Source organism: Botryllus schlosseri, chromosome 1, assembly GCF_051294905.1.
Source record: "Botryllus schlosseri isolate E-star chromosome 1, Bs_hap1, whole genome shotgun sequence".
Taxonomy (NCBI): Eukaryota; Metazoa; Chordata; class Ascidiacea; order Stolidobranchia; family Styelidae; genus Botryllus; species Botryllus schlosseri.
In genome coordinates this window covers 19,308,299-19,333,091 of record NC_137236.1, presented here as the reverse complement: position 1 = coordinate 19,333,091, position 24,793 = coordinate 19,308,299, and the positions used below count along the sequence as shown (strand labels likewise).

Sequence of the window (24,793 nt, the reverse complement as noted above, 5' to 3'; positions counted from 1 at the left end):
TCAACCGTCACGGTCTTTGTGGGACTTTATCTCAAGATGGTTGTTCAGCATTATGACTATTACAAAACCATCAAGCAAAAAAAGTGGCTGCAGCATTTTTATCGACCTCCGCAAAGCTTTCGACACAGTTAACCACAGAATCTTAAGATACAAGCTAGAACACTAGGGAATCAGGGGTATTGCAGCAACTCTACTTGAAAGCTACCTGGCAAACCGCAAACAATTTGTTAAACTGGGGACATCAAGAACGACTACCAGAGATATAACTTGTGGAGTGCCACAAGGCTCAGTCCTTAGACCGACTTTTTTCCTCATTTATATTAACGACATTGTTAATGCATCTTTATTCCGCACAACCCTATTTGCTGATGATACTCACCTCTTCATAACCTCCAACACTGTCGATGATTTGCATCATAGTAATGGCGAAACGAGAGAGTAGCTCGAGAGAAAAAGAGCTAGACAGCATTGTTCAGCATTGTTGCGTCCCAATGCCAATCTCCATAACAATGAAAAATTCGAGGCTGATTGTGGGAGTTCCAGGGCCACGAACGGAATAAAATTTATATTTTCGTAATCAGTGCAGAGTCAGCTTTCGATTGATACCCGTTTTACCAAATTTAATGCTCGGAAAGCCTGTCAAAAATGACCATCAAATTGCCTGTAGCCAAATGGAAATTGTGACGTGATACAATTTCACTGAGGCGTGAGATATGCCTGTGTCGACACCATATAGGACACTATGTTTGCATGCATCTGTGAATAGGGAACTCCCCAAAGTGTCGAAATGGCTACCAGCAAACAAACTAAGTTTGAATGCAGATAAGACCGAGATGCTCCTTTTAAATCAGGGGTGTCAAACTAAAATTGCTTCGCGGGCCGGATTCAAGCCTTCAAATCACTCGCGGGCCAGACCAGTCAACTGATTCCACAATGTTACCTCGTGCTCTTGCTTTTTAATTGAATACCATAAAAGCATGTATAGATGATACACGGATCATGACGTTTGGAGAAAGTCACAACACCTTTATTCGCGAACAATAGAAGTGGCAAAAATACGACGATTGTCCGGTTGAATACAGTTAAGAACCGCTAAAACAGTGGCGTTTACAACAAATAAACGATATATAAGTTGGCATATTCCATGCTCCATTTGATTTAGTCGTAATCTCCCGTTAGCCCTGCATAGCAAATGCATTGTGAGGAATACGAGATATTTAATTGGGAACGCGGACGTTGGAATTTGGTTTATTATTATTAAACCGCGAGTCTATTGGGTCGACAGCAGAGCGACCATAGATATCGAAATTATATATTTTCGCAACTAATATATTTTCAAAGTAAACTGCATATAACGGTTCCGCATTGGCGTTTTCGCTCCATATTTGTATAAAACTCTGCACTTTTGGCTTTCTTGAAATTGGATGTAAATTTCACCGACTTATTACTAGTGGTAACTAGAGTGGAACCACAGCGCCGTAGTCGGGTAGTTATAATGGGGCCTATGAACATGGAAGTATTTCATTGCTGCAAAAAATCTCATCATTTGTACCAAATACGCTGTAAAATATAGAATTTATTCAATCTACTGAGAATTGCTTCGCGGGCCGGATGAAATCGTCTGGCGGGCCGGATGCGGCCCGCGGGCCGTATGTTTGACACCCCTGTTTTAAATAATGCCAATCATAGTTTCACTGTGAACATCAATCATAAACAAATCTCCATATGTGACTCAGCAAAATATCTCGGCGTCACCATCGATGCCAAAATGTCTTGGAAGCAGCATATTGAATTCACAATATCAAAACTAGCACGGTGTGTGAGAATAATGACCCTTCTGCAATCTTTTGGTCTCCAGATCAATACTACGAACCATCTATTTCTCTCTTTTCCACTCTCACCTGCAATATGGAATCGTAGTATGGGTAAGTGCATGCACAACATTTTTGTGCAGAATTCGAACCCTGCAAAACCGTGCGATACGACTGATCTCATCTGTACCTTTACGTACCAAACTATCGCCTTTCTACCGTGAGCACCGAATTTTGCAAGTTGACAAACTATATCGCTTCGAAGTATCAAAAGTCATTCACAAATATTTTTCCAGTAGTTTGCCTCCTGTGTTTGATGACTTTTTCATGCCTTCTAAAAATGTCCACTCCCACTACACGAGATCCTCGTCTAAAGGAAATATCTACTTACCCCCACCCAATAGCAACCTAACTAAGAGATCTATCGACTACTCGGGACCTATCATCTGGAATGCATTACCACCACATATCCGTGAATTGCCTTATAATAGACCCAAAAAAGCCCTACTTGATTAGGCTTACCATATTTTGGAAATGTAAAAAGAGGACACTTTTTCAGAAATTTCAGACATGCAAAACTGGAGAAGAATTCTCAAAAACCCGTAAAATTGCTCCCACTTCGTGATCGGTTGACGTAAAAAAAAAAGGGCATCACTTTCGCTCACAGCTCAAAATATAACGTTTTTCTCTCCACATTGCCAGGTGGATGACTATGATGATACAGATATAAAGCTTGACTATGACACTATATTTTGTGTGATCTCATTGGACCCAAATTGTAGTATATAGTTGGAGTTTTGAATGCTCTAGGGATCGACTGAATCGGCCGGTTATGCTTGGCAGTTATACTTACTGCAGATTGAAATAACTTGTAAGTGTTGTCAAAATCCTTGATGATGATGCAGAAAAGAGGTGTAAAGTAAGCACAGACTATACTGGATATGATATCCAAACTATGCTGGATACTATGCAGCATAGTCTGTGCTTTTCTTTACATCTCTTTTCTGCGGGATCAATAAGGACTTTGACATACCATATCCAGCATAGCCTGTGCGTACATCTACACCTCTCTTCTGCGTTATCATTAGGGACTTTGAGAACACTTACAAGTGAATTCAATCTGCTGTAAGCATCTGATAAGTGCCAAGCATAACCCGCTGATTCAGCCGATCCCTATAGCATTCAAAACGTCACCTATATTCTACAGCTTGAGCCCAATAAGATCACACAAAGTATAGTGTCATAGTTATGCTTTATATTTGTATTCACTGATGATGGATCGCTTCTGAAACGAGGTATTCGTTCACCACTTGCATAAGCGCCTTTGCTTTCCCTCGATGAAAACACGACATGTAGGCTACAGCAGTTTCCTTCACAATAAAGCAGTCATGCTGTAAAAGATTTTGTGAAGCAGTTGTTGTTTGTTCATCATGTATTTCGTACCTAAACATGTCCCGAATTATTCTTAAATCATCATCTGCCAACCAACTACCTATGCGCTTTAAGAATCCCCGCCGGTAGCAGACTCGCTGAACACCTAATCAGCCAGCTGCTGCTGTCGTGATCATTGAAGCATAGCCGATTAGTCAATCAAGAGCCGTGGTTATTTGGTTACTAGTCTTCTCGCCGTTCTATGGTCGGTGGCACGCCCATTATTGGGCAGCTACTTTCAAACGCTTTGCCCGAAATCTTATCGGCTTTCCTATGAGCTTCTTTCAGGCTCATTGTTGTTTTTTATGAATAATCTATAGAATGAGACACAATCACGGAGTATTTTCAAGATTTTCCAAATTTTGGACAACCCTATTGCGCATGCCTCGAACCAAGTCTTAGGACTCGAGACACAGACGACCAAGACCGGCATTTCATTATAATTTCAAGGAATAGTAAAGTAATCACAATATTGGGATTTCGTCTGTTGATACTGGTACTTGAAAATGCGACCAGAAACTGCTAAAAATGGGGAAAATTAGTATATTGTAAATGCGAACCATTCGATATCACTAAACAGGTAATACAGGGGGTTTAACAAGACTTTAACTAGAAACTGAGCAGTCAATACAATGACTTGGACTCGAGTCATAATACCATGACTCGGCCCTCTGCTCGATGACTTGGACTCGGACTTGACTCGGTGGTGAATTGAAAATGAGTCGACTTGACTCGAGTCAAAACTACAAGAGTGAGATTGACTTGTTACTCGGGGCCTCGTGACTTGGTTACAACCCTGACAATTAGGATTGAAATCAGACAATTAGAATGATTAGAAAAGCGAAATAGAAATAAAGGACAATTGAACTGGAAACTGATTCCCCTAAAAACGTCATCAAATAAAGAATAACAAATAACATGCCCGATCCCAAACAATTATAGTGATATTCCAGTGCAGAACTGTATCTCAGCTCAGTTGTACGGATTTTTGGACGAGATTTTCGGATATAGTATTATAGTTGGTTCAGATTCTTTGGATTCGGACGAATAGTTTCACAGACACGCAAGCTGTCGGACGGATTCGGATTCTCAAAAATCAATATCCTATAATTATTGGACTGTCCTCACGCCCACGAAATCCCCAGTGTCCCATGGAACATTGGGTAAGAACCACTGGTATAGACCCATGCTCAGGGATCTCATATTGAATTTCGGTAGGTAAAATAGCGGGATACTGAACTATGCTCTTAAATTCAACATGCATCTACTCAGCAAAAGCAACCCATTTGATATAACATAAAGGTACATGTGAGGTTGTGACATGTTGACCCAACCACAATATTAAATTTGTGAGTATGAATTTTTCTAAACACTAGATTGTTAAAGAAGGATTAGCTCATTGATATCGTTTTCACCAACATATGGATCATATATGAGACTGAGATAACGATATTAGAAGCCGTTATTCTTCTGTAGACAGCAATAGTATTCTACTTATAAATTTTTTTTTTGTGTAATGTATGTAGGCTTCAAGTTTGTTGACGTCAAATACATATTTATTTTGCGTCATTACTGTGTTAAGAATGTTGGGTTGCAGATATCTAACGATGATTTTTTCATTCCAGTCTGCTATAACTCCAAATATTATTAGCCTATTCATCAACACATCTGTAATCGAACGTTTTCACTTCATTATTGAATTCGTTTGTGCTTCGCTGTTTCCAAACAACCTGCATCGAGATGGACGGGGAATCGTTCTCAATTGATTCTAACACGAAGTTGAAGGTTCTGAGCAAAGATGATGAAGCAAAATATGACCAATGCGACATTCGCCGTGATAAATGCATTAGAAAGTGCAGCATCAATATTCATGAAGCTAAATCTGCCGAAGTGAAAAGCTATAACTGTGATGTTCGTGGAAAAAAATTGTCTCGGAATGGACTCCTCAAGACTCGCATGGATATGCATTTTGAGGTCAAAAATCATAAATGTGATGTTTGTGGAAAAGAATATGCTCGAAAGAGTCACCTCAAGAGACACATGGACGTGCATTCTGGTGTCAAGGATCATAAATGTGGTATTTGTGGAAAAGATTTCACGCAAAATCAAGTCCTCAAGCTACATATGGCTATGCATGCTAGTGCTGGAATCTATGAATGTGATGTTTGTGGAAAAGAATTTGTGCGAAAAAGTAACCTGACGAATCACATGACTATGCATGTCGATGTCAAGAATCATGGATGTGACATTTGCGGGAAAACATTTGCTCATATCAGCAATCTAAACAATCACATGGATATTCACAATGATGTTAAAAATTATATATGTGATGTTTGTGGGAAGGAATTCGTGCAACTGGATGGCCTCCGTTCACATGTGCCGGTGCATGCCGGTGGTAAAAGCTGCAAATGTGATGTTTGTGGAAAAGAATTCGCGGCAAAAGTTTACCTCAAGTCACACATGGATCTGCACGCTGACATCAAAAACTATAAATGCGATGTTTGTGGGATGGAATTCAGACAAAATATGGGCCTAAGGTGTCATATGGCTGTGCATGCTAGTGGCAAAAGTCATGAATGTGATGTTTGTGGAAAAGAATTCGCCCGAACAGGTGACCTCAATACCCATATGAAGATGCATTTCAACGTCAAAAATTATAAGTGCAATGTTTGTGGGAAAGATTTCAAGCATAACGATAACCTCACCAAACACATGGCTATTCATGCTGGTGTAAAAAACCACACATGTGGTGTTTGTGGAAAAGAATTTATGCGAAAAGGTGACCTGAAGATACACATGGCTGTGCATGCTATTGTCAAAAACCATGAATGCGGTGTTTGTGGGAGACGATATACTTTGAAATCAAACTTGAATAGGCATCTTCGTTTGCATGCTGGTATCGAAATCCATAAATGTGATGTATGTGGGAAAGAATTCACAGGAAGGGATAACCTCAGAATACACATGGCTATGCATGTTGGTATCAAAAGTCATAAATGCGATGTTTGTGGAAAACGATTTATTTGGAAATCTAAATTGAATAGACATCTTGGTATTCATGTTGATGTCAAAAATTGAGATTGAGCTATCAAACTATGTTTGGATATAATTTGTTGCTCACGAATTCAAGTGCGTTGACTACATTAATCGCTGATTATGATAGTCTCGAACAATTCAAAGTATGTGGAAATCAGTTGTTACGGATTATTGTGTAGTGCTCAACACGTTCTGTTTGTGTTTTCATTTCTGATGTGTGATTGAATCTTATGCTCAATGCAAAGATCTTTGTGTGCCGAATGCAAATCGGGCGAAGTGCAGCAATGTAATTACTAGACTGCATTACATATTAGATAACATGCAGCAACGCTACCTGACTTTGAATTCAGCCAATAAATAGTTGAGTGTGAAAGGGACCGATATGAATACAGTGTCAGATTGGATTCAGAATTAGTCCATTGCTATGCTCGACTAAGTACAGAAGACAGATTCAGACTTCCAGTAAATATCACGTCAACGAAATGGGGGCAGATTATAAATGTGGTTTACTAAGTAGATTTTGGTTGATGTGAACCACAACCTTGAACATTGCAAGACGCTTCTTTGCCAATTAAATCGCCGCATAGTCAATTGGCGCCCGCCATTTTTATGAACTTTTTCTGCAGCTTATTCTGTAACTCAGATGTCGGGGATGGACAAGTAAATTGCGAATCATTGAATTAAAAATGGTAGTAGTCCGTAATGCAATCGCCTGGCACAACTTTGATTAAAATCGACCTATTACAGCGGTAACCATATCAAAAATGTCTTCCGATGACGCCCAAATGTCTTCCTTTTTCTAAATTCGTCTTGCTTTATAGCTTTGAGAGTCAAGCTATCGTATACAAAGACAACTGGAAAATGCCATAAAAGGGTGTTCAGAGGCACGAGTCCGAGTCATAGTGTTATGACTCCGATAGTGTAATGTCATTTTCCGTATTTTGAAAAAATGACTCGAGTCAAGTCGAGTCACCGAAAAGTCGCAACTCAAGTCGAGTCATTACAACCCTCCCCATTCAATTCGACTGAGTATCTGCCATTGCGATATTACTGGACCTGTAGCCGAACCAAATAAGCTTATGATTCATGGCATAGGCGGGTGAGTTAGGGCGGTACAAGCCAGTGGCGGCTCGTCCTATAGGGCAACCGGGGCATTGCCCCACCTAATATTCTGTTCAATAACAATTCTTTACCATTTATAGACACACACCAATCTCCATATACCCAAATCACAGCGAAAATCCTATTCTTCTTGTCCTTTCGCTTGTAAATGCCCATATATAGCGAAGTCCTGCGAAAATCGAATTCTCTTCCGTGTTTTCGCTTTGCGAATGCCTAGCCGGGGCATGCCCCGGTAGCGCTCATATCAAGCTTTCACTGTCTATTCTCTCAAAGCCGCGCACAATAAAGAAACGGTGATTTACTCTCTCCTATTCGTAAAATGGCCGAGCAAGCGGGGCAAATATGCCTGGTCGCCCCTAAGGTGTGATGTAACAATCGTATCTATATCTGAACTCGGTTACCGTAATACGCGTTTAGTCGACCTTTGCTGGTATAGGTCGATTTTGATGGTGTTTCACACCATGAAAACTCTTGAAACTTGGTATGTCATGTCGTGATGGTGGTATTTAACACTGCCCTCAGTTTCAGGGTTTCTACTTAAAGTTTAGGGTAGTAATTCCGTTTCCGAAGTTGAGTGTGTGCTGATCCGCCATGTATCGCAAACAGATTTTACTCAAAAGCCGGTATTGGTATCCATTGATTTTGACGATGTTCAATACTGAGATCGGTTATGAAATTTGGCACGGTAAGTCGTAATGTTAGTATCGAACGCTGTACAAAGTTTTAAGTTTGTCACTGAACTGTGTTAGTGGTAATTTCGTTTCCTAATTCGAGTGAGAGCTGACTCGTCATTTATCGCTAACAGATTATATGCAAAGCCGGTATTGGTATCTATTGATTTTAACGATGCTCCTTACCTAGATCAGTCATAAGCTTTTGCGTGGTATATCTTGGTTTTAGTATCGAACGCTCTGCCAAGTCTCAAGGTTGATACTCAGTGATTAGGGCAGTAATTTCGTTATCAAGGTCGAGTATGGTAGAGATGTGCTCCGATCTGACACTTTAGCATACAACGCATTGCGTATTTCACGCAAAAGCCGGTGTATCTGCGCTAACGTTAACTGAGATGATGATATCATTCTCAGTTTGCATTCAAATATTTACTTTGATATTATATTCTCCAATGTCAATTTCACCGTGAAATTGTGGCCTTCAAGCCATTTGCTCACAACCCCCTGCTGTCGAGCGCGATAGCTATTTCGTTTTCGACGGCGGCTAACAGCTGATCACTTAATTAGCCTGTTCCTCAGTAAATTTTGCGCAAAATTCGGTGTTGGTCTGTTCGCATTAATTTTGACAGTGTACCATACCGAAAAGGGCCATGAGACCACTTCTCGATGATGTCATGTAACAGTGTACTAAGTTTAAAGCTTACATCCACGTATTTATTCGGTAATATATTTTCCAAAGGCGATTTCGCAGCAGACCTATGGACATTGGACAGTAATAAAGCCGTATGTGTTGTGTTACAGTCTCCAGTTTCAAGGCCAAAATCTCCTATGCTGTACCGAGACCGAATTTCCGAGGCTGCTATTCTTAGTTCTTCAAAATGATGTTTTGGATTCAATATGACAGGCCCAAGCTATGAGATAACAATTGCGTATCTGTCCGAACTCGTTGACCTTTCTAGTTAGGCTTACGCTATCTCTCCAGTTATAGTCATTTCCAGGTCTAGTGCGAACATGAACCGTGTTGAATCTCTGTTTCGTACGCCGTTTACGCAGTTACCACACTTCAAGTCACAGCTCACCGGCGGACCTCTCGTGGCACATACGTTAAAATCACTATTGCCGGCAAATTCATGTTACCGTACCATCATTAACACTAGAACTACCGGAACTTCGAACTACCTAGAACTACCTTGTGGCTTTTTTGACGCATGTTTAATTTTCTTCGATTAAATGCATTCAATGGAGTTAAAAATCAGCTCAAATCTCAACAAACGGCATCAGAAACCATTGTTTATTGCGCTCACAGCTACTTGCAATATTTTAGACACACCTTAGTGCAACGCTTATATAACAAATCGCCGTTTTTTTGGTGCAACATAGGCCTATAAGTGTTGTTCTGGTGCGCATTTGGTATTTGAGCACGTTCTTTACAAATTTGGAGTAGGTTCCAGATCCGCCTTAGCCACACCATTCTTGGTTATTGCTGACATATCACAAAGCTTATCAGATAAGATTTGCATAATGCAATCTCGCAACTAACCCTGGATTTGCATATTTTTATAGTATCGGCATTTTGGCAAGTAGAAGATCATTTACATTCTAAGAAAACATGCCCGGACCATCGTCGACTTGTTGGTACCTTCATAGAATACTGCTTTGAAACCTGGCCAATAATATCCCCCTGGTTTTGTTTCGTTATAACATTTAACCGACACTGGTTTCTTGTTTGTGTTGTTTCTGAAGGAAACAGTTACCTTCGGTTGGAGTGAACTCAATATATAGGTGTAAAACTTCGATCTCTATACACTGGCATCTCGCCGTTACGCTTATCAACAAGATGATAGCTTTGAAAAGTGTGGATACATGAGGCTGCCTGTGTTCCTTCTGGTCCTGGGTAGCTTCAAGCAACTTTTGACAATAGTGTCAACTGGGACTTCGCTTGCCTTTCCAAGCGTATACAGCCACATTCACGTAACATTGTTTCGAGATGGATTACATCAGACTCTTCACATTACGATGCTTGGCAAATGTATAGCTTATAGACGAGGTGTCCTGTCCTATCCTTGCCTAAATACGAGACGCCCTTGTACAAATACTAGGCAGCAGCAGCGTCCACCATCTGACATTTTACCCCAATTATTTGGTGGCATTTCGACCATGTAATTAACGAAAACAATATTATCTTTATCGAGTCTACACCTTTTTTTCCTCGTTATGTCAATAGAAAGCTCATGACTTCCATAAATCTGTTCCTCGAAAGGGTCTGACTAAACATAATGCATTCATGCCCTCAGTTCTCATATGCATTCGATTTACAAGATTCAGCTCCATCTCCCCTCGAAGATCCATCTCGTAGACGAGTGCAAAGGCCCTTTGCCCTTGTACAACCCTATAGTATATTAGTATGGACAATACAGATGTCGGCTTGGTCTCGTGGTACTTTTCAAATGCCATGCCCTGTAACACGTCGAGCTTCAGAAATATAAGATTACAGAGCTTTGGGGACTCGGAACGAGGAAGATCCACGGCCTTCTATTACAAGGGATGTTGTTGCTAACACAGTTAGACCAAGTCGATATTAACAAAGTTCTGTTGTTACAAACGACTTTTCTGCGTCTAGCAGATACATAACCACTTTCAAGAATATGAAACTGCGATGCCTTAAGGTAGAAAAACTGTAATGCGTCACAAAAGCCACTCGGTAGTTCTAGGTAGTTCTGTGTATAACTTTTTTATTTGTACTAGATGAGTGATGAAAATCATAGGTAAGGTGGCCTACATAAAATAAATAAAAGTCAAGAAGTTTCAGCCGAAGGGCGTAAGATTTGACTGAATGCCAGCTCTTCAAAAATGAAAATGCGTCAAAAAAGCCACTTGTTCGTTCTAGTGTTAAGTTACTTGTTTACGTTGGAAAACGCCATGGTGACGTCATCTTAATAAAAAGTCGCTTGCAACCCTTGCCCAACCACCCGATATTGTCACGAGCCGCCACTGGTACAAGCTATAGCTAGCACGTGAATTATTTTGTCGAAATCCCAGTTCTATTGTTCGGGCTTCAGATCCCAGTCCAAATTTTAAAGTAGCTCGGATTCTATAAGTAATCACATGTAAATAGGAATTACCAAAAATCGCATTTCCAAATTTGTGTCTATATTACAAATATCCGATTCGAATCCTGCCTAAATTTTATTTTGAATACAATTCCATGCGTCTATTTTTCTGATAGGTAATCTATTACTAAAAGACGAACAAAAGACGACAAATCTTTTCCCTACTACCATACCGATTGTCGATCGCATTCCAAATTTGTGCTTTGGATGTGATGTCGAACTTTGCAACCTCAATTTTTTTCTTTCCCTCAGGCCTACAAGAAAGCAGTGGTCTAGTGGAGCATTGGTGGTGGTGATCTGCAATATTCACCCCGGCCACCACCTTTTTTCGCAGACCAGCCATTTCATATTACGATAAGGTTCTCGGAAGGTAAGAGACCCATTCCTGACATTGACCCAGGTCATTGTGGGTATCAGTGTTGGGATCGAGTCAGTACCTTCGAGTCACGAGTCATCTCGAGTCAGTGCACATTTTGACTCGAGTCAAGTCAAGTCAATCTATTCTTGAAAGTGACTTGGGTCAGGTCAAGTCACTAGATTTTTGGAGATGACTCGAGTCAATTCGAGTCAAGTCAAGTCAAGTCAAGTCACGAGTCAAGTCACAATTCAAGTCAAGTTGATTTTTAAAAGTACGAGGCATAATTAAGGCATTGCATTTGGATAGCTGTTTCAATGTCGCCATTAATTTTGAATCGTGGGGTGAATATAGAGGTAAGTAAACGCGGAAAAGGCGTCGTATCGCTCATGCATACATAGGACTGCTAAACTGCGTATATGTAACTGTATCGATTCAGTCTAGAATTATCAGCCAAAATAGAGAATAGAATACGAATCTTCAAAAACGAATTGACACGAGCCCGCCTATACACATCCGTGAGATACAATGTAAGTCTGCACCGATGATTGGCGAGTAAAATAAACTTATAAACTTAAAATTCGATTTAAATCATACAAGAGGTCTGGTTAAAGTGAGTACCGACCAGTGTTGGGATCAAGTCACTACCTTCAAGTCACGAGTAATCTCGAGTTATTGCACATTTTGACTCGAGTCAAGTCAATCAATTTTCAAAGGTGACTCGAGTCAAGTCAAGTCACTCGTTTTTTGGAGGTGACTCGAGTCAAGTCGAGTCAAGTCAAGTCACGAGTAAAGTCACGATTCAAGTCAAATTGAATTTTCGAAGTATGAGTGACGATGAGAAATCATTACATTTTGCTAACTGGATTAAGGACAGATGGATTGGCCATTTATCTGAAATCAAATAACGAATATAAAGTAAAATATACATGCAAGACGATGTTGCAGCACTCATGCAAACGTAGAACTGCTAATAAAATACGCGAGTAATTGTATAGTTACATGCTACAGTCTGATTTTATCGGCCAATATAGAGGATCAAATACGAAAGTAGTATAGTAGATCGGTCGTGAGCGGCCATTGGTTCTTACGGGCCCGCTGGTGAGGTGCCGCGAAACTCGTGTTGGTGATGGCACCCTTTAGACCCCCCTTCCGCTGGTGAGGTGCCATGTGTTCTTATGGGATCTCTGGTGATGGTACCCTTTCAGGTATAGGTTGCGTCGGTGATGTGCCGTGAAAACTCGTGTTGGTGATGGTACCCTTTCAGACCCCCTATCGCTCGTGATGTGCCATTGTTTCTTACGGGATCTCTGGTGATGTGCCATTGGTTCTTATGGGATCTCTGGTGATGTGCCATTGTTTCTTATGGGATCTCTGGTGACAGCACCCTTTCAGGTATAGGCTGTAGCGATGATGTTCTTAGTCGCGCGAATGACAACGGAAAAATTTCCGATTTCTTTGTCGGTGTATGTGTTACACAAATAATTCTAGTACACCGAACTATAGGACACATTTGATAAACATCGTGCAAATTGTTTCTTTGTGGTGGCAACGACTTTCAGCGGCTTGGTTTCATGTCGGGAATTATTATTATTTGAGGGTTCAAAAACAATTTCAATCAATACTACAAATCAATAACAATGCAAAACACGTTTAGTGAATTACAGTGTAGCAAGTACTTCCTTGATATTACGAGTGTTGTGCAGTAGACATTTCTAGTTGAATTGGATGCGTCTAGCAAACATATCCCAATTTACTTTTGTAATGATCAAAGAGTCCTCGCGATACTTTACATTTAGCACGTTCTATAGAAAGTGTGAACGAAGTTGAGTATTAATCGTGTACTTGGGATAGTGCTTTGATATCAAAGAGATATTTTCACACTGTGTAATGTTTCAATTCTCTGTTGCGGATACCAACAGTAACGACATTAATGTTAAATCCTCACTTTTGGTCATTGTAAGCGAATCCTAAACGTCGCAACAGGCGGTATGGAAATCGAACGCATGCATACTTTTAGATAGGTGACACTAACAAGTTTATTACCTCCGTGAAATACTCAGAAACGCCGATTCGTGATTGTGTTAGCTATATGCATGCTCTATATCTGTGGACACAAAGATTTCTCAACTTTGGTTTCAGCTCATTCGTAACGAACTGTCGCGCGCAATCTAATAAAGCACAAGTCGAAGACGAATGATTTGATTTTAATGAAGTAAAAAGTCCTTTTGTTTTGGTGTTGGGTTTAATGTAATTTGTATGGCTATAACGAATCCGATTCCAAAAGTGAAATGTTACTTTAAACAAAAATTTTGACGACTTGCATTCTGATATTGATAGATGTGTAGAGTAATATGACTATAGTTTATAAAATCTCGGTTATGTTTTTTGTCATGTCTGTGTTATCGTCAAACAAATATGTGATTTTTTTTTCAAGTCTTACAATTCGATATTAACTTTCGCAGTCGGTATAAAACGAAACTTCATTGAAATAGAATACTCATGAGTTCAACAATATTGTCTATCGATGCATGCGAATAATCCGAGAGCTACAAGCGGATTTAAAACTTGATGCTGTCTTGTGGTTAACTCAAGTCAGTGACCATGTTTGTGTTGATTTCAGGAATGATTATGACGAGTTGGCCGGGTAAATTAGTTAATGCGGTAGTAACTATGATCGTAAAGAGTTGCTGGCATTCCAATATATTTTACACTATAATATGCGGATTTAATTGCGATAAATTATTTCTCAGTTATTGTTCAGACATTCAAATCTCGTATACTCAAAATATAATATGTTTATGTCAAGTCGTATATGCACCGATTAGTAAATACTCTGTCTTACAGAATAGTATAATGACCTTTACAGTTGGATAAAATTATCGGTCATATGAATACAACCAGATGAATCAATTCGAGTTTGCGAGTTGTAGTGATATAATCAAGTAAGTGAAAACTAGATTTGTAACACCGGTTAATGTTGTGAATAATTCTTTTGAGTATGGTAAGATGTTAAAATGTCTCTTTGACAAACGGAAAGCCGGATCGCGAAGAGTTGCAATGTTTCATTACTTGTTTCAAATCAATGTGCGTATAATATCGAAATGGGACTGTGGGAAAGTTGGTAGTCATGTTTGTCAATCCTATTTCAATTCACACTACGCCAAAGTCAAAATATTTCGTTTCGGATTATCTCAATTTACCTATAGAACATCTCGCGAATGGATTCCGACACCGTACTTTAACTAGATCGCTATGCATGATGCATTATCGTGTCAGCGACGTAGGATTTTACAATTATTTCACACCTTGTTGAATAAGCGCCAACAACGCAAAGGATTAGGGTTGGATCAGAAAATAAGTGAGAATTTGTCGGTATTCGAATCACCGTCTGCAACGGTTCGGTTATTCGTTACATATTAAGTCTTACCAGTGAAATCCAGTTCTGCGACAAACTATAATTACCAAAATAGTACCTCGTGAGTGATTGGAATGTATGTAACAGCAAATCGCGAGCGATGGTTATGTCTTAGGTATTATCTTGTGAGCGATCGCGGGATTTGTAACCTATTTCACACCTTTTTGAAGTGTTAGTTTGTGAGCGTGGTTATTGTGGTTATTGTTGATATTCGAATCGCCGTCTACGCCGGTTCTGTGGCAAACTAATTACCAAAACATTACCATGCGACTGATTCCTAGATTTAGCAAACTATTTCGCACCTTTTTCGCTGAAAGTACGACATACCGACGCAGTCTATACCCGAAAGTACGAATCACCGCCGCGTCCATAAGAATAACGATGTATTCAAGTCGCAATCATCGTAAACGTTAGGAATAACTCGAATCGCTCATATATAATAATTTGGGGTATACACAATAACTAAGGATCAATCACGTGATCAATATACTTCGTAATCAACATCACCTCATGACCGCAACCTATACCAACAACATTAGTTCACTACGAGACAAGAATCCGTGGGCACATCATCGCTACAGCCTATACCTGAAAGGGTGCCGTCACCAGAGATTCCATAAGAAACAATGGCACATCACCAGAGATCCCATAAGAACCAATGGCACATCACCAGAGATCCCGTAAGAAACAATGGCACATCACGAGCGATAGGGGGTCTGAAAGGGTACCATCACCAACACGAGTTTTCACGGCACATCACCGACGCAGCCTATACCTGAAAGGGTACCATCACCAGAGATCCCATAAGAACACATGGCATCTCACCAGCGGAAGGGGGTCTAAAGGGTGCCATCACCAACACGAGTTTCGCGGCACCTCACGAGCGGGCCCGTAAGAACCAATGGCCGCTCACGACCGATCTACTATACTACTTACGAATCCTCGACAAGTTGAAGGAATTGATGTGACACACTGCCCAACTATAGACATGCGTGAGAATATAAACTCGTAAACTATATTCGTTCGATTTATATCAAACAACATGGTTCGTAAAGATGAGCGCATCCGCAATGTTAGCACTGAGCCGTCTAAGAAACAAAGATACACGTTGCTATTAGATTAGGAAGTGTCTACTCGTCCGGTACCGGACGAATTAAGTTCCTCAGGCTATTCGTCCGGCGTAAGCACGCCGTAACTGCAGAATGGGTACGTAGATTTCCGGAACTGTGAGCCGTAAATGCAGCATGGATTCCTCGAGATTTTGCCTCTTACGAAGACTTGGCAAGTGCTTTGGTGAAATACCAGAAAGAAAATTACGTCCAGCTCTACAAGAGAGATTCGCGTGTGCTTGATGCAGTAAGAAAGCGAATCAATCGGCGAAATTTGAATAATGCGCTCAACTACGGTATATGGGCAGTGGGCACTGGCCAGATATCTTTTCACTGCATCCGCGGCGGTCGCAGATTTCAGAGCTCATCTACGGGTCTTCGACCTAACCAACGGCAAGTAAGCGTTAGTTACATACAATACGGTATTTTCACCGGGTTCATAACAACTTGAACATCAAGAAGCAGTGTTCCCCATGAGCATTTTGTAGTCGGGTATCGTGAAATGAGGGTTGGATTACCCTCAGCCTAAACTCCAACCCTATTCCTATGACCCCAACACCTCAATCCTAACACCACACGTGCAACCCCAACCCCACCACCTCAACTTACGACACCCTAATTCTAACCTCACACACGCAACCAATCCTAATCACACAGAGCAACCCTAACCCCACCACCTCCGCACCTCATCTTAGGGCACCCCAATCCTAACCCCACACGTGCCGAAACCCCAATCGTAACCCCACAGTGCAACCCCACCACCTCATCTTAGACACCCCAATCCTAACCCCACATGCGCCAGAACCCCTGATCCTAACCCTACAGTCCAACCCCACCACCTTATCTTACGGCACCCCAATCCTAATCCCACACGTGCAACCCAGAACCCAACACCTCATCTTACGGCACCCCGATCCTAACCCCACGCGTGCCAAAACCCCAATCCTAACCCCACAGTGCAACCCCACCACCTCATCTTGCGACACCCCAATCCTAACCCTACAGTCCAACCCCACCACCTTATCTTATGACACCCCACATGTGCAACCCCAAACCCACCACCTCATCTTACGGCACCCCGATCCTAACCCCACGCGTGCCGAAACCACAATCTTAACCCCATCACCTCACCTTGCGACACGTCACAGGCGCAATCCTAAATTGATAACCTAACCAAAAATCAAATATATAGCCTATAAATTTGAACATGTTCATGGGGAACATGGTATGATGGTTGTGGATAAGAAAGTCTACTAGCCTACACCCTTTTTGCTTTCTACTGGACTACGAGCAGCGGCACTGCCACACATGCCGTGCATTACACTTGAAACACAGGGTAACGCATCACATTTCATTGCAGCACTTTCCGTAAAGAGAGCCAAGATCATATCAGGTTTGGTACGGCAGAGGATGGGCAGAATCTCATAGTGAAGAGTCTGACACTTTTGCGAGCAAAACTAAAGAAAAGAGGATGCCCAAAAGGCTTGGGTTTGCGATTAAGCGGTGTGCGTCACCAGAACGATCGAGAGAGCGAAAGTAACGAACGAAGAAGAAATGTGACGCTCCAGTTGCATTTAAAAAAGACATCCTGAAGACACAGACAGATGTAAGTTACTTTCAAGCAGAACGACAGCAAATTTTATTTCTGCCTCATTTACAGTGATGCTGTCATGGATCGTATTACCATCCGACACTATGAAGAAATGTACAGAAAGAAATTGGGCAGTAAGTCTTTCACGTCTGACACTTGTTTCATCCCCAACAGCTGCCTTAATGAGACTGTGAATATACTCCACATCGAGAAATATTTCGCATATGATGTAATGGCTGCTGTGATGATGGCATTCCAAAGTAAATATAGTCAGAAGGACTGGTACTGTGGAATATGCGACCTTCAACTTACTAAAAGCAATTCAAGTGGCTGTTACTCCTGTCTCAACCGGGATCATCTCCTATGTGCTCGACTAAACACTTCCCCGAAACAAAAGAAATGGTTCTGTAACTGCTGCAAAAAATGCCTCTGTTAGAAAAATATGTAGCGGCAACTGTGACATTGAAAGTACTTCAGTGCTATTCTTCATGATCGATGTTCACATTGAAATCACACTATCAATGCTTGAATATCTTGGAAGCAGCAAATTGAATGCACAGCATTCACTGTCACTCGCAATACAGAATGTGGGGAAATACCAGCAAAAATTTTTTGCAGTATTGGACCCTGCTAAATCGTACCATGCGTACCAAATTATCACCCAATGATCAGTATTTTTGCAACAGTTTGTCGTATGTATTTGATGACTTTTTCATACCTGCTTCAGATGTTCACTTCCATAATACAAGACGCTCGTTGAAGGGAAATATCTACCTGGGCCTACTTAATAGCTAGCTACCTAACCAAGAGATTTATCGACTACTCAAAGACCTATCATTTTGAATGGATTACCATTACCACTGTTGCCCTACTTCGTCCACACATTTTATCATTCATTCATTTGCTACTATCATATAATTTTTCAACTACAATTCGTTACAGAATGATCATGCAGAGACAATGTAGGCATATACTTGTTTCATGCGGGTTTTATCAGACCACTTGACTTCCAAGGTTGCATCGATCTCTGCTATCCGACACCAAATACTGTGCATGCGCATGTTTTTTGTATCATCATTGCTGCTGTCCATTTGTTCTGTATTTCTGTTGTATGAGAATAAAAGCCCCTCGGTCTCTCTCAGTTCGTATTCCAAGCATTACTGTGCAGCAACATCAAGTATGGGTAGTGGGTACTCGTAGTACAACAGAGGTGAAAATTCCGTCTTGGTGGTATAAATTCACGTATCATTGGTTAGGTCAACGGTGCTTGCATGAGTTCAGAAATAAGTGGAGGCAGCAAGAATTTCAGTGAATCGTTCGTGTTCTGACTGCATCCGGTTATTTCACGATAGCACTTAGGAACTCTTCGTATGGCGCAAACATTCCCTCGGAGCTCCAATTATGAGCATACAAATCAGTATCCTACTTGTTCTTACTTCATTAAGCGTAGGCGAACATCTCTTGTAAAGGTAATGGTGGGCGTCAAGTTCTGGTACTTTCACGACAGCAATTTGCAATTATTAGTATGGCGTAAACTTTCCCTCGGAGCTATAATTATGAGCATACAAATCAGTAACAGCTTAACCATTCAAATCAGTAACCAGAAATGCGAATAAATAATGTACAAAACCGAAGCCTGTCAAAAACGCATACAGTCTCCATAGTAACAGGCCTACGTCACACAGTGCCGGACGAATAGCCAGAGAAAATTATTCGTCCGGTACCGGACGAGTAGCCACTGCCATTAGATTAATCTATTGCCACTGCGATAACGTAAGCTGTGATTGTTTCGTTAGCGGTCAAATTATTTGTAACGTGACTATGGGGAATCAGTGAAACGTTCAATCACCGAATGACTGGTTGCTTTCACTAGTGACACCGGCGTATCGAGAACAACCCGAACATACATACGATATGGTTATTTAATCGACACAGCTTACTTAATGACTTGAAACTGACTCGTGAATTTTGCTCCGAGTCACGAGTCAATCCGCATTTTTGAAGCGCCGAGTCAAGTCAAGTCAAGTCATTTTTGCAAAGTGACTCGAGTCAAGTCAAGTCACACGAAAAAGGTGACTCGAATCTGACTCGAGTCAAGTCATGACTCGAGTTATCCCAACACTGGTACCGACCACAATGAGCAGTCGAAAGAACTGAGATGGATACTTTGCCATTAGATTACTTTGCTAATACTTGATGACAACGTAAGCTGTAAGCTCCGATCGCTTCGTTTGTGGTAAATTTATGTGTCATAGAACAACGGAGGCTCAGTAAAACGCACAATCATTAATTGATTCCTCATACTCTCACAGGTCACACCAGCGCATCGCGCACAATCCGAATATTTGCAAGATTAGCCATTTTTATCGACACCTATACTTTATGACTTGACATTGACTCGTAATTGTGCTCCGAGTCACGAATCAATCCGCATTTCTGAAACGTCGAGTCTAGTCAAGTCAAGTCATTTTTGCGAAGAGACTCGAGTCAAGTCAAGCCTAGTCATACAAAAAGTGACTCGAGTCATCCCAATACTGGTGGGTATTGACAACTCTACCAGGTATAAGGAAATTGACAAACATTGCACTGTAAGGTGAAACTACTACTGGTACATGCCTAAAAAACCACTAGTGTTTATCATGGTGTAGCGACAGAATTTGCGTCCGTAAATACTAGTGTTTTCCAAAGCGTTGGCTGCTGTTCTTCGGAACAACCAAGGGAATTGATTGAAGCAATACGATGACTGACCGGTTGAATACATATATAAACCACTAAAACAGTGGCTCTAACGGCGGTGTAAGTTGGCATATTTCAATTCTTCCTTTTTGTTTTAGTCGTTATCTGCCGTTAGCCTTGCGTATGCGTTGTGAGGAATACAAGAAACACTAATCGTAAACGCGGACGTTGGAATTTGGTTCATTATCATGAAATCGTGATACGGTTTTCTGTGGAGTCCGGGAACTTTTTAATCAGAATTTGGAATGGATGTTGCAAACCTACGTCAACAAGTAAAAATGACCTTACTATTCAGGAATAAGTAAAGTAAAGCAGGCACGCAGGGTAATGATGCTGTGGTAAAGTATATCTGCGCAGTAGCTCATGACTAGGGAGATTTTTTACTTGTCATGAAAAATCAAAATTAGGTCAAAATTGTAGCGTTAGATCAATAAATGTCAAAATTGTTTAAAAAGTTGTAACTTTTTTGCAACCTGCATTTCATTTGCATCGTAGATTTCGCACTGTCGGTGAACTTATCATTTGGTATTTTACAGCTTGTAGCCTACTTTATAGGCCTACCGTTGTAGACAGCACATTGTCTGCTCATTGTGAATCATAAACATTTAAAGGAAGCAAATAGGTTGACATGGTGTTATGCTAGGTTACCAAATTTCTGCAATCCAAATTCCGGACACTCTTTAGCGCCCACTAATGGATTTCAAAATGAGTTGTGACGTCACACTAGCAAAGCTTTACTCATAGACCAGAGGTGGTCACGAACCGAAACCACTTTTTTCATCTCCTTCCCGCCCAAATAAACAGTGATTTTGAGCCCACCATGGAGTAATCGATACCACTGTCGACTATATAGTTTCAATACCGGCACGATGTAACAGGTACCGGGTAGATTCCTCGAAAATCTATTCAGTTATCTTAATTGATACGGCTATATCACGTGGTCCTGAAGAAAATTTGTAAATGTGATGCCAACTTTTCCCAAATCAAATTTATACTTTTCGAAATCCATATTGTGAAAAGAACTTTTGACTGAAAACTGTTCCAGGTAGAACTGGAAGTATTCCAAGACATAGCCACCTGAATAAATTGTGCAGATAGACAAAACGTTTACTTATGTAGCCTACTTTGAAAATGTAGAAATACTTCGTTCCTGACCAACACCAACTAAATGTTATGAGTAGGGCGATTTTTTTTTACCTTAAAACGGAAGATTTTGACCTAAAAAATCATAATTTTTACATTTGTTGACCCTAAAAATCTTGATATGCTACAAGTTGCCAAATGTCAAATGATAAGTTCACCAACTGTGCAAAATCTACGATACAAACGAAATGCAGTTTGCAAAAAACTTTCAACTTTTTTGACACTTTTTGACCTAACGCTACAACTTCTTTTGACATGTCAAAAAAAAAATAATCGCCCTAGTTAGGAGCCTTTATCGAAGCGCCAAAAATATGATGGTTAGCCAGAGACCCAAGGTAGTTTTGGTATGGTTGCTCGCTTACATCTCATTCATTTTTAGAAATTCCTCAATCTTCTGTCGGTGTCAACTGATCTCTGCATATGAACGCCGAAAACCACGCATCTTTATCATCCAACAGTCGGTTCTTGTGAAATATACGTGTCGAAGATAACTTGCATAGCAATCAGATGGAGATGTTTGAGTTACAATATATACTTCCTGCTTGAGTAAACTATAGCACTTTTACTTGAATAATTGTTTCTACATAAATGGCATAGGTGACTACATTCACGCATTTCTTTCACAACTACATTCATTGCAGTAAAGAATTTATTAACTCGAAGACTCAAGTTTAGCACCGCCAACCATATTTTCATTCACGCATTTATATAGCATAAATCGTTTGTCCAAAACTGTGCAGAACAGAGCATTAATTTTTGTCAGATTAGTTCAAAAAAGTATTGCACTTTGATCATTATGATTGTATCGTACAATTTATATATATGCTTATTGAAATTTCCTCATATAACTTGCAACTCTGAGTATGCCTCTGGTCTCAACTATTTTGCTGACTCGTTGCAATATCTCTTGAATATATTTAATAAACCCAATATGAACCCTGACTGGTGCTTGAGCCAACGCTATCACAATATGGTGCAGGTAACTATAAGTGGTTCTAGTTGGAAGCTTATCACTTGGCAGTCTTGTTTGTATGACTGTGAAAAATGTCAAGAAGATCTACCGCTGGACCTGCGAGTAGAGATCCCCTCTCAAGTGATGCGAATGAAGGCATTTACTACATATATGCTGAAATATATTTTTGCAAATCCATTTACTCAGAGGAATTACCATGGTAACAACATGCAATATAATCTCTGCATTCAAGCTATGATAGTATAGCCTTTCAACATACATGTAATACAAATTGCATCTGAGCTCACTGGTGAAGATAGTGATATCTATCTTGCAGTTTTCTTCTTGAAATCCTCACCCACTATCCAATAAAGTTTATTCAAAGGCTGATTGGTGATTCCATAAATGTGATTTGAGCTTTCACGTTTTGGTTGACAGTTCAAGCTAGCCATGAGCGAACTGTTTTCAGATGCGGATATTGTGCAAATCCCTTAAGTGTAAATGTAGAAAATTGTCACATTCATTTGTCTGTATTTCCGTTAGTCTTTCATTAATTCCAATGAGCATTGATATTTGGAAATTGCTTTAGAGATAAGAAGTAGAGAATGAAGAGGATCATCATTATGTTCATCAGTATCTTTAAAATATTACGAATGCCTCAAGAAATAGCTTGCTCTGCTCTTGCTGAGTAAAAAGCCACAGTTTGTGCCAGATCATAGTCATGCATCCACATTTTGACATTTTGTAGTCCAAAGGATTTCCATTCAAGGGGATAAGATGTACCCTGACTTCCATAAAAGAAATTAGTCGTCAGTTACTTCCGGCATAGATATTTTTCCACGATGACTGCATCCGCAAAATGTCTTCATCAAGCATCAGTAATTCAGGGGTAATGGGCCGTTCTGTTGATCGAATCCATTCATTTCCTCTCATAAGCGATCAATGGCATGGAATTCTTGTAACCGATACGCATCTTGCACCACAGCTTCTAGCTCTTCAATTAATTCCCTGAACTTCGCAATTCTCTGAGGTGTCTGACAGTAAGAATAGGATTCTTGGTGCCAGTCACAGCTCGCATTTTGAAAAATTAGAGAATCGTCGGATATATTACTTGCCTGATATGATACAAAAGACATGTTGGCGTACATATAGCATGGTAACGATAACATTAACAAGGAAGCTATGACAGGTTACTCCAGTTGCAATGTAACGCGATAACATGCCGCTTACACTGCCTGAAAAACCTTACGGGCAGTAAAATTTGACATCTTAATTTATAAATTGATATCTCATCATCAAGAATGGCGCACAGAAAACACACCGCGCTAACCAATTAACTTCCTAGATCTGATTAGAACGCAACTTTTCCCTATGCTCAAGCGGCAGAGAATGCATCTTGGCGACAGCGATACCAAACTGCCGAAGCGGAACGATCGCTAGTGTCTACACCACCTTAGAACACTATGGTTCGACGTTGCCCTTCCCCACTTATATTTGATAGAACATAATGGTTTCAATTAAATAGTATATTCATATTGAAATGAACCCGAATATTTTCGGCTGACACTCATCAGGGGTAATCGTCAGCAACTAGTAGAGAATTGGAAAGAACATTGTATATATCAACAATCGTATCACAAAATATGACGTCACTGGTCACCAGCATGAAATTTCGAATGAGAGAGCGTTCAATGTACTATTTTTAGGTGATACACGAACTCCTTTTGTTGACAGAGTTTTGGTTGATGTATTTTGATAAAAGTTGATTCCAAGGCACACAAATGGAATTGTGAACGGCCTCGACCTACGATTCGAAATCGGTCGTCTCGACAATTATTCGCACAAATCGGATTATCCAACAGATGTTTGCCGATGGCAGAATTAATGGCCTTTGATCGATCAGCATCAATCTTAAGTGGATGAGTTAAGGGTGAGCTTTTCACATCGCGTGACGCACGTGTTCTGATCACGCGATGTGAAAAGCTCACCCTTAACTCATCCACTTAAGATTGATGCTGATCGATCAAAGGCCATTAATTCTGCCATCGGCAAACATCTGTTGGATAATCCGATTTGTGCGAATAATTATCGAGACGACCGATTTCGAATCGTAGGTCGAGGCCGTTCACAATTCCATTTGTGTGCCTTGGAATCAACTTTTATCAAAATACATCAACCAAAACTCTGTCAACAAAAGGAGTTCGTGTATCACCTAAAAATAGTACATTGAACGCTCTCTCATTCGAAATTTCATGCTGGTGACGTCATATTTTGTGATACGATTGTTGATATACAATGTTCTTTCCAA

At 40.4% G+C, this 24,793-nt stretch overlaps 1 protein-coding gene and 1 long non-coding RNA gene across 2 annotated transcripts; both read left to right on the top strand.

The window, feature by feature from the left end:
- The first annotated feature begins 4,810 nt into the window (after nucleotides 1-4,810).
- On the top strand, nucleotides 4,811-6,648 carry LOC145438145 (uncharacterized). The gene has a single exon (XM_080315528.1). It carries the CDS (start codon nucleotides 4,983-4,985, stop codon nucleotides 6,318-6,320), a length of 1,338 nt encoding a protein of 445 aa, XP_080171654.1. The 5' UTR covers nucleotides 4,811-4,982; the 3' UTR covers nucleotides 6,321-6,648.
- Nucleotides 6,649-16,079: 9,431 nt separating this feature from the next.
- On the top strand, nucleotides 16,080-19,090 carry LOC145444239 (uncharacterized). Its single transcript, XR_013916638.1, has 2 exons — nucleotides 16,080-16,460; nucleotides 17,424-19,090. It is a non-coding gene; the product is annotated as an uncharacterized LOC145444239 (long non-coding RNA).
- Nucleotides 19,091-24,793: the final 5,703 nt, after the last annotated feature.

Excerpts from the sequence above, each read along its gene's own strand:
- LOC145438145 (XM_080315528.1), top strand. The coding sequence starts at position 4,983 with ATGGACGGGGAATCGTTCTCAATTGATTCTAACACGAAGTTGAAGGTT.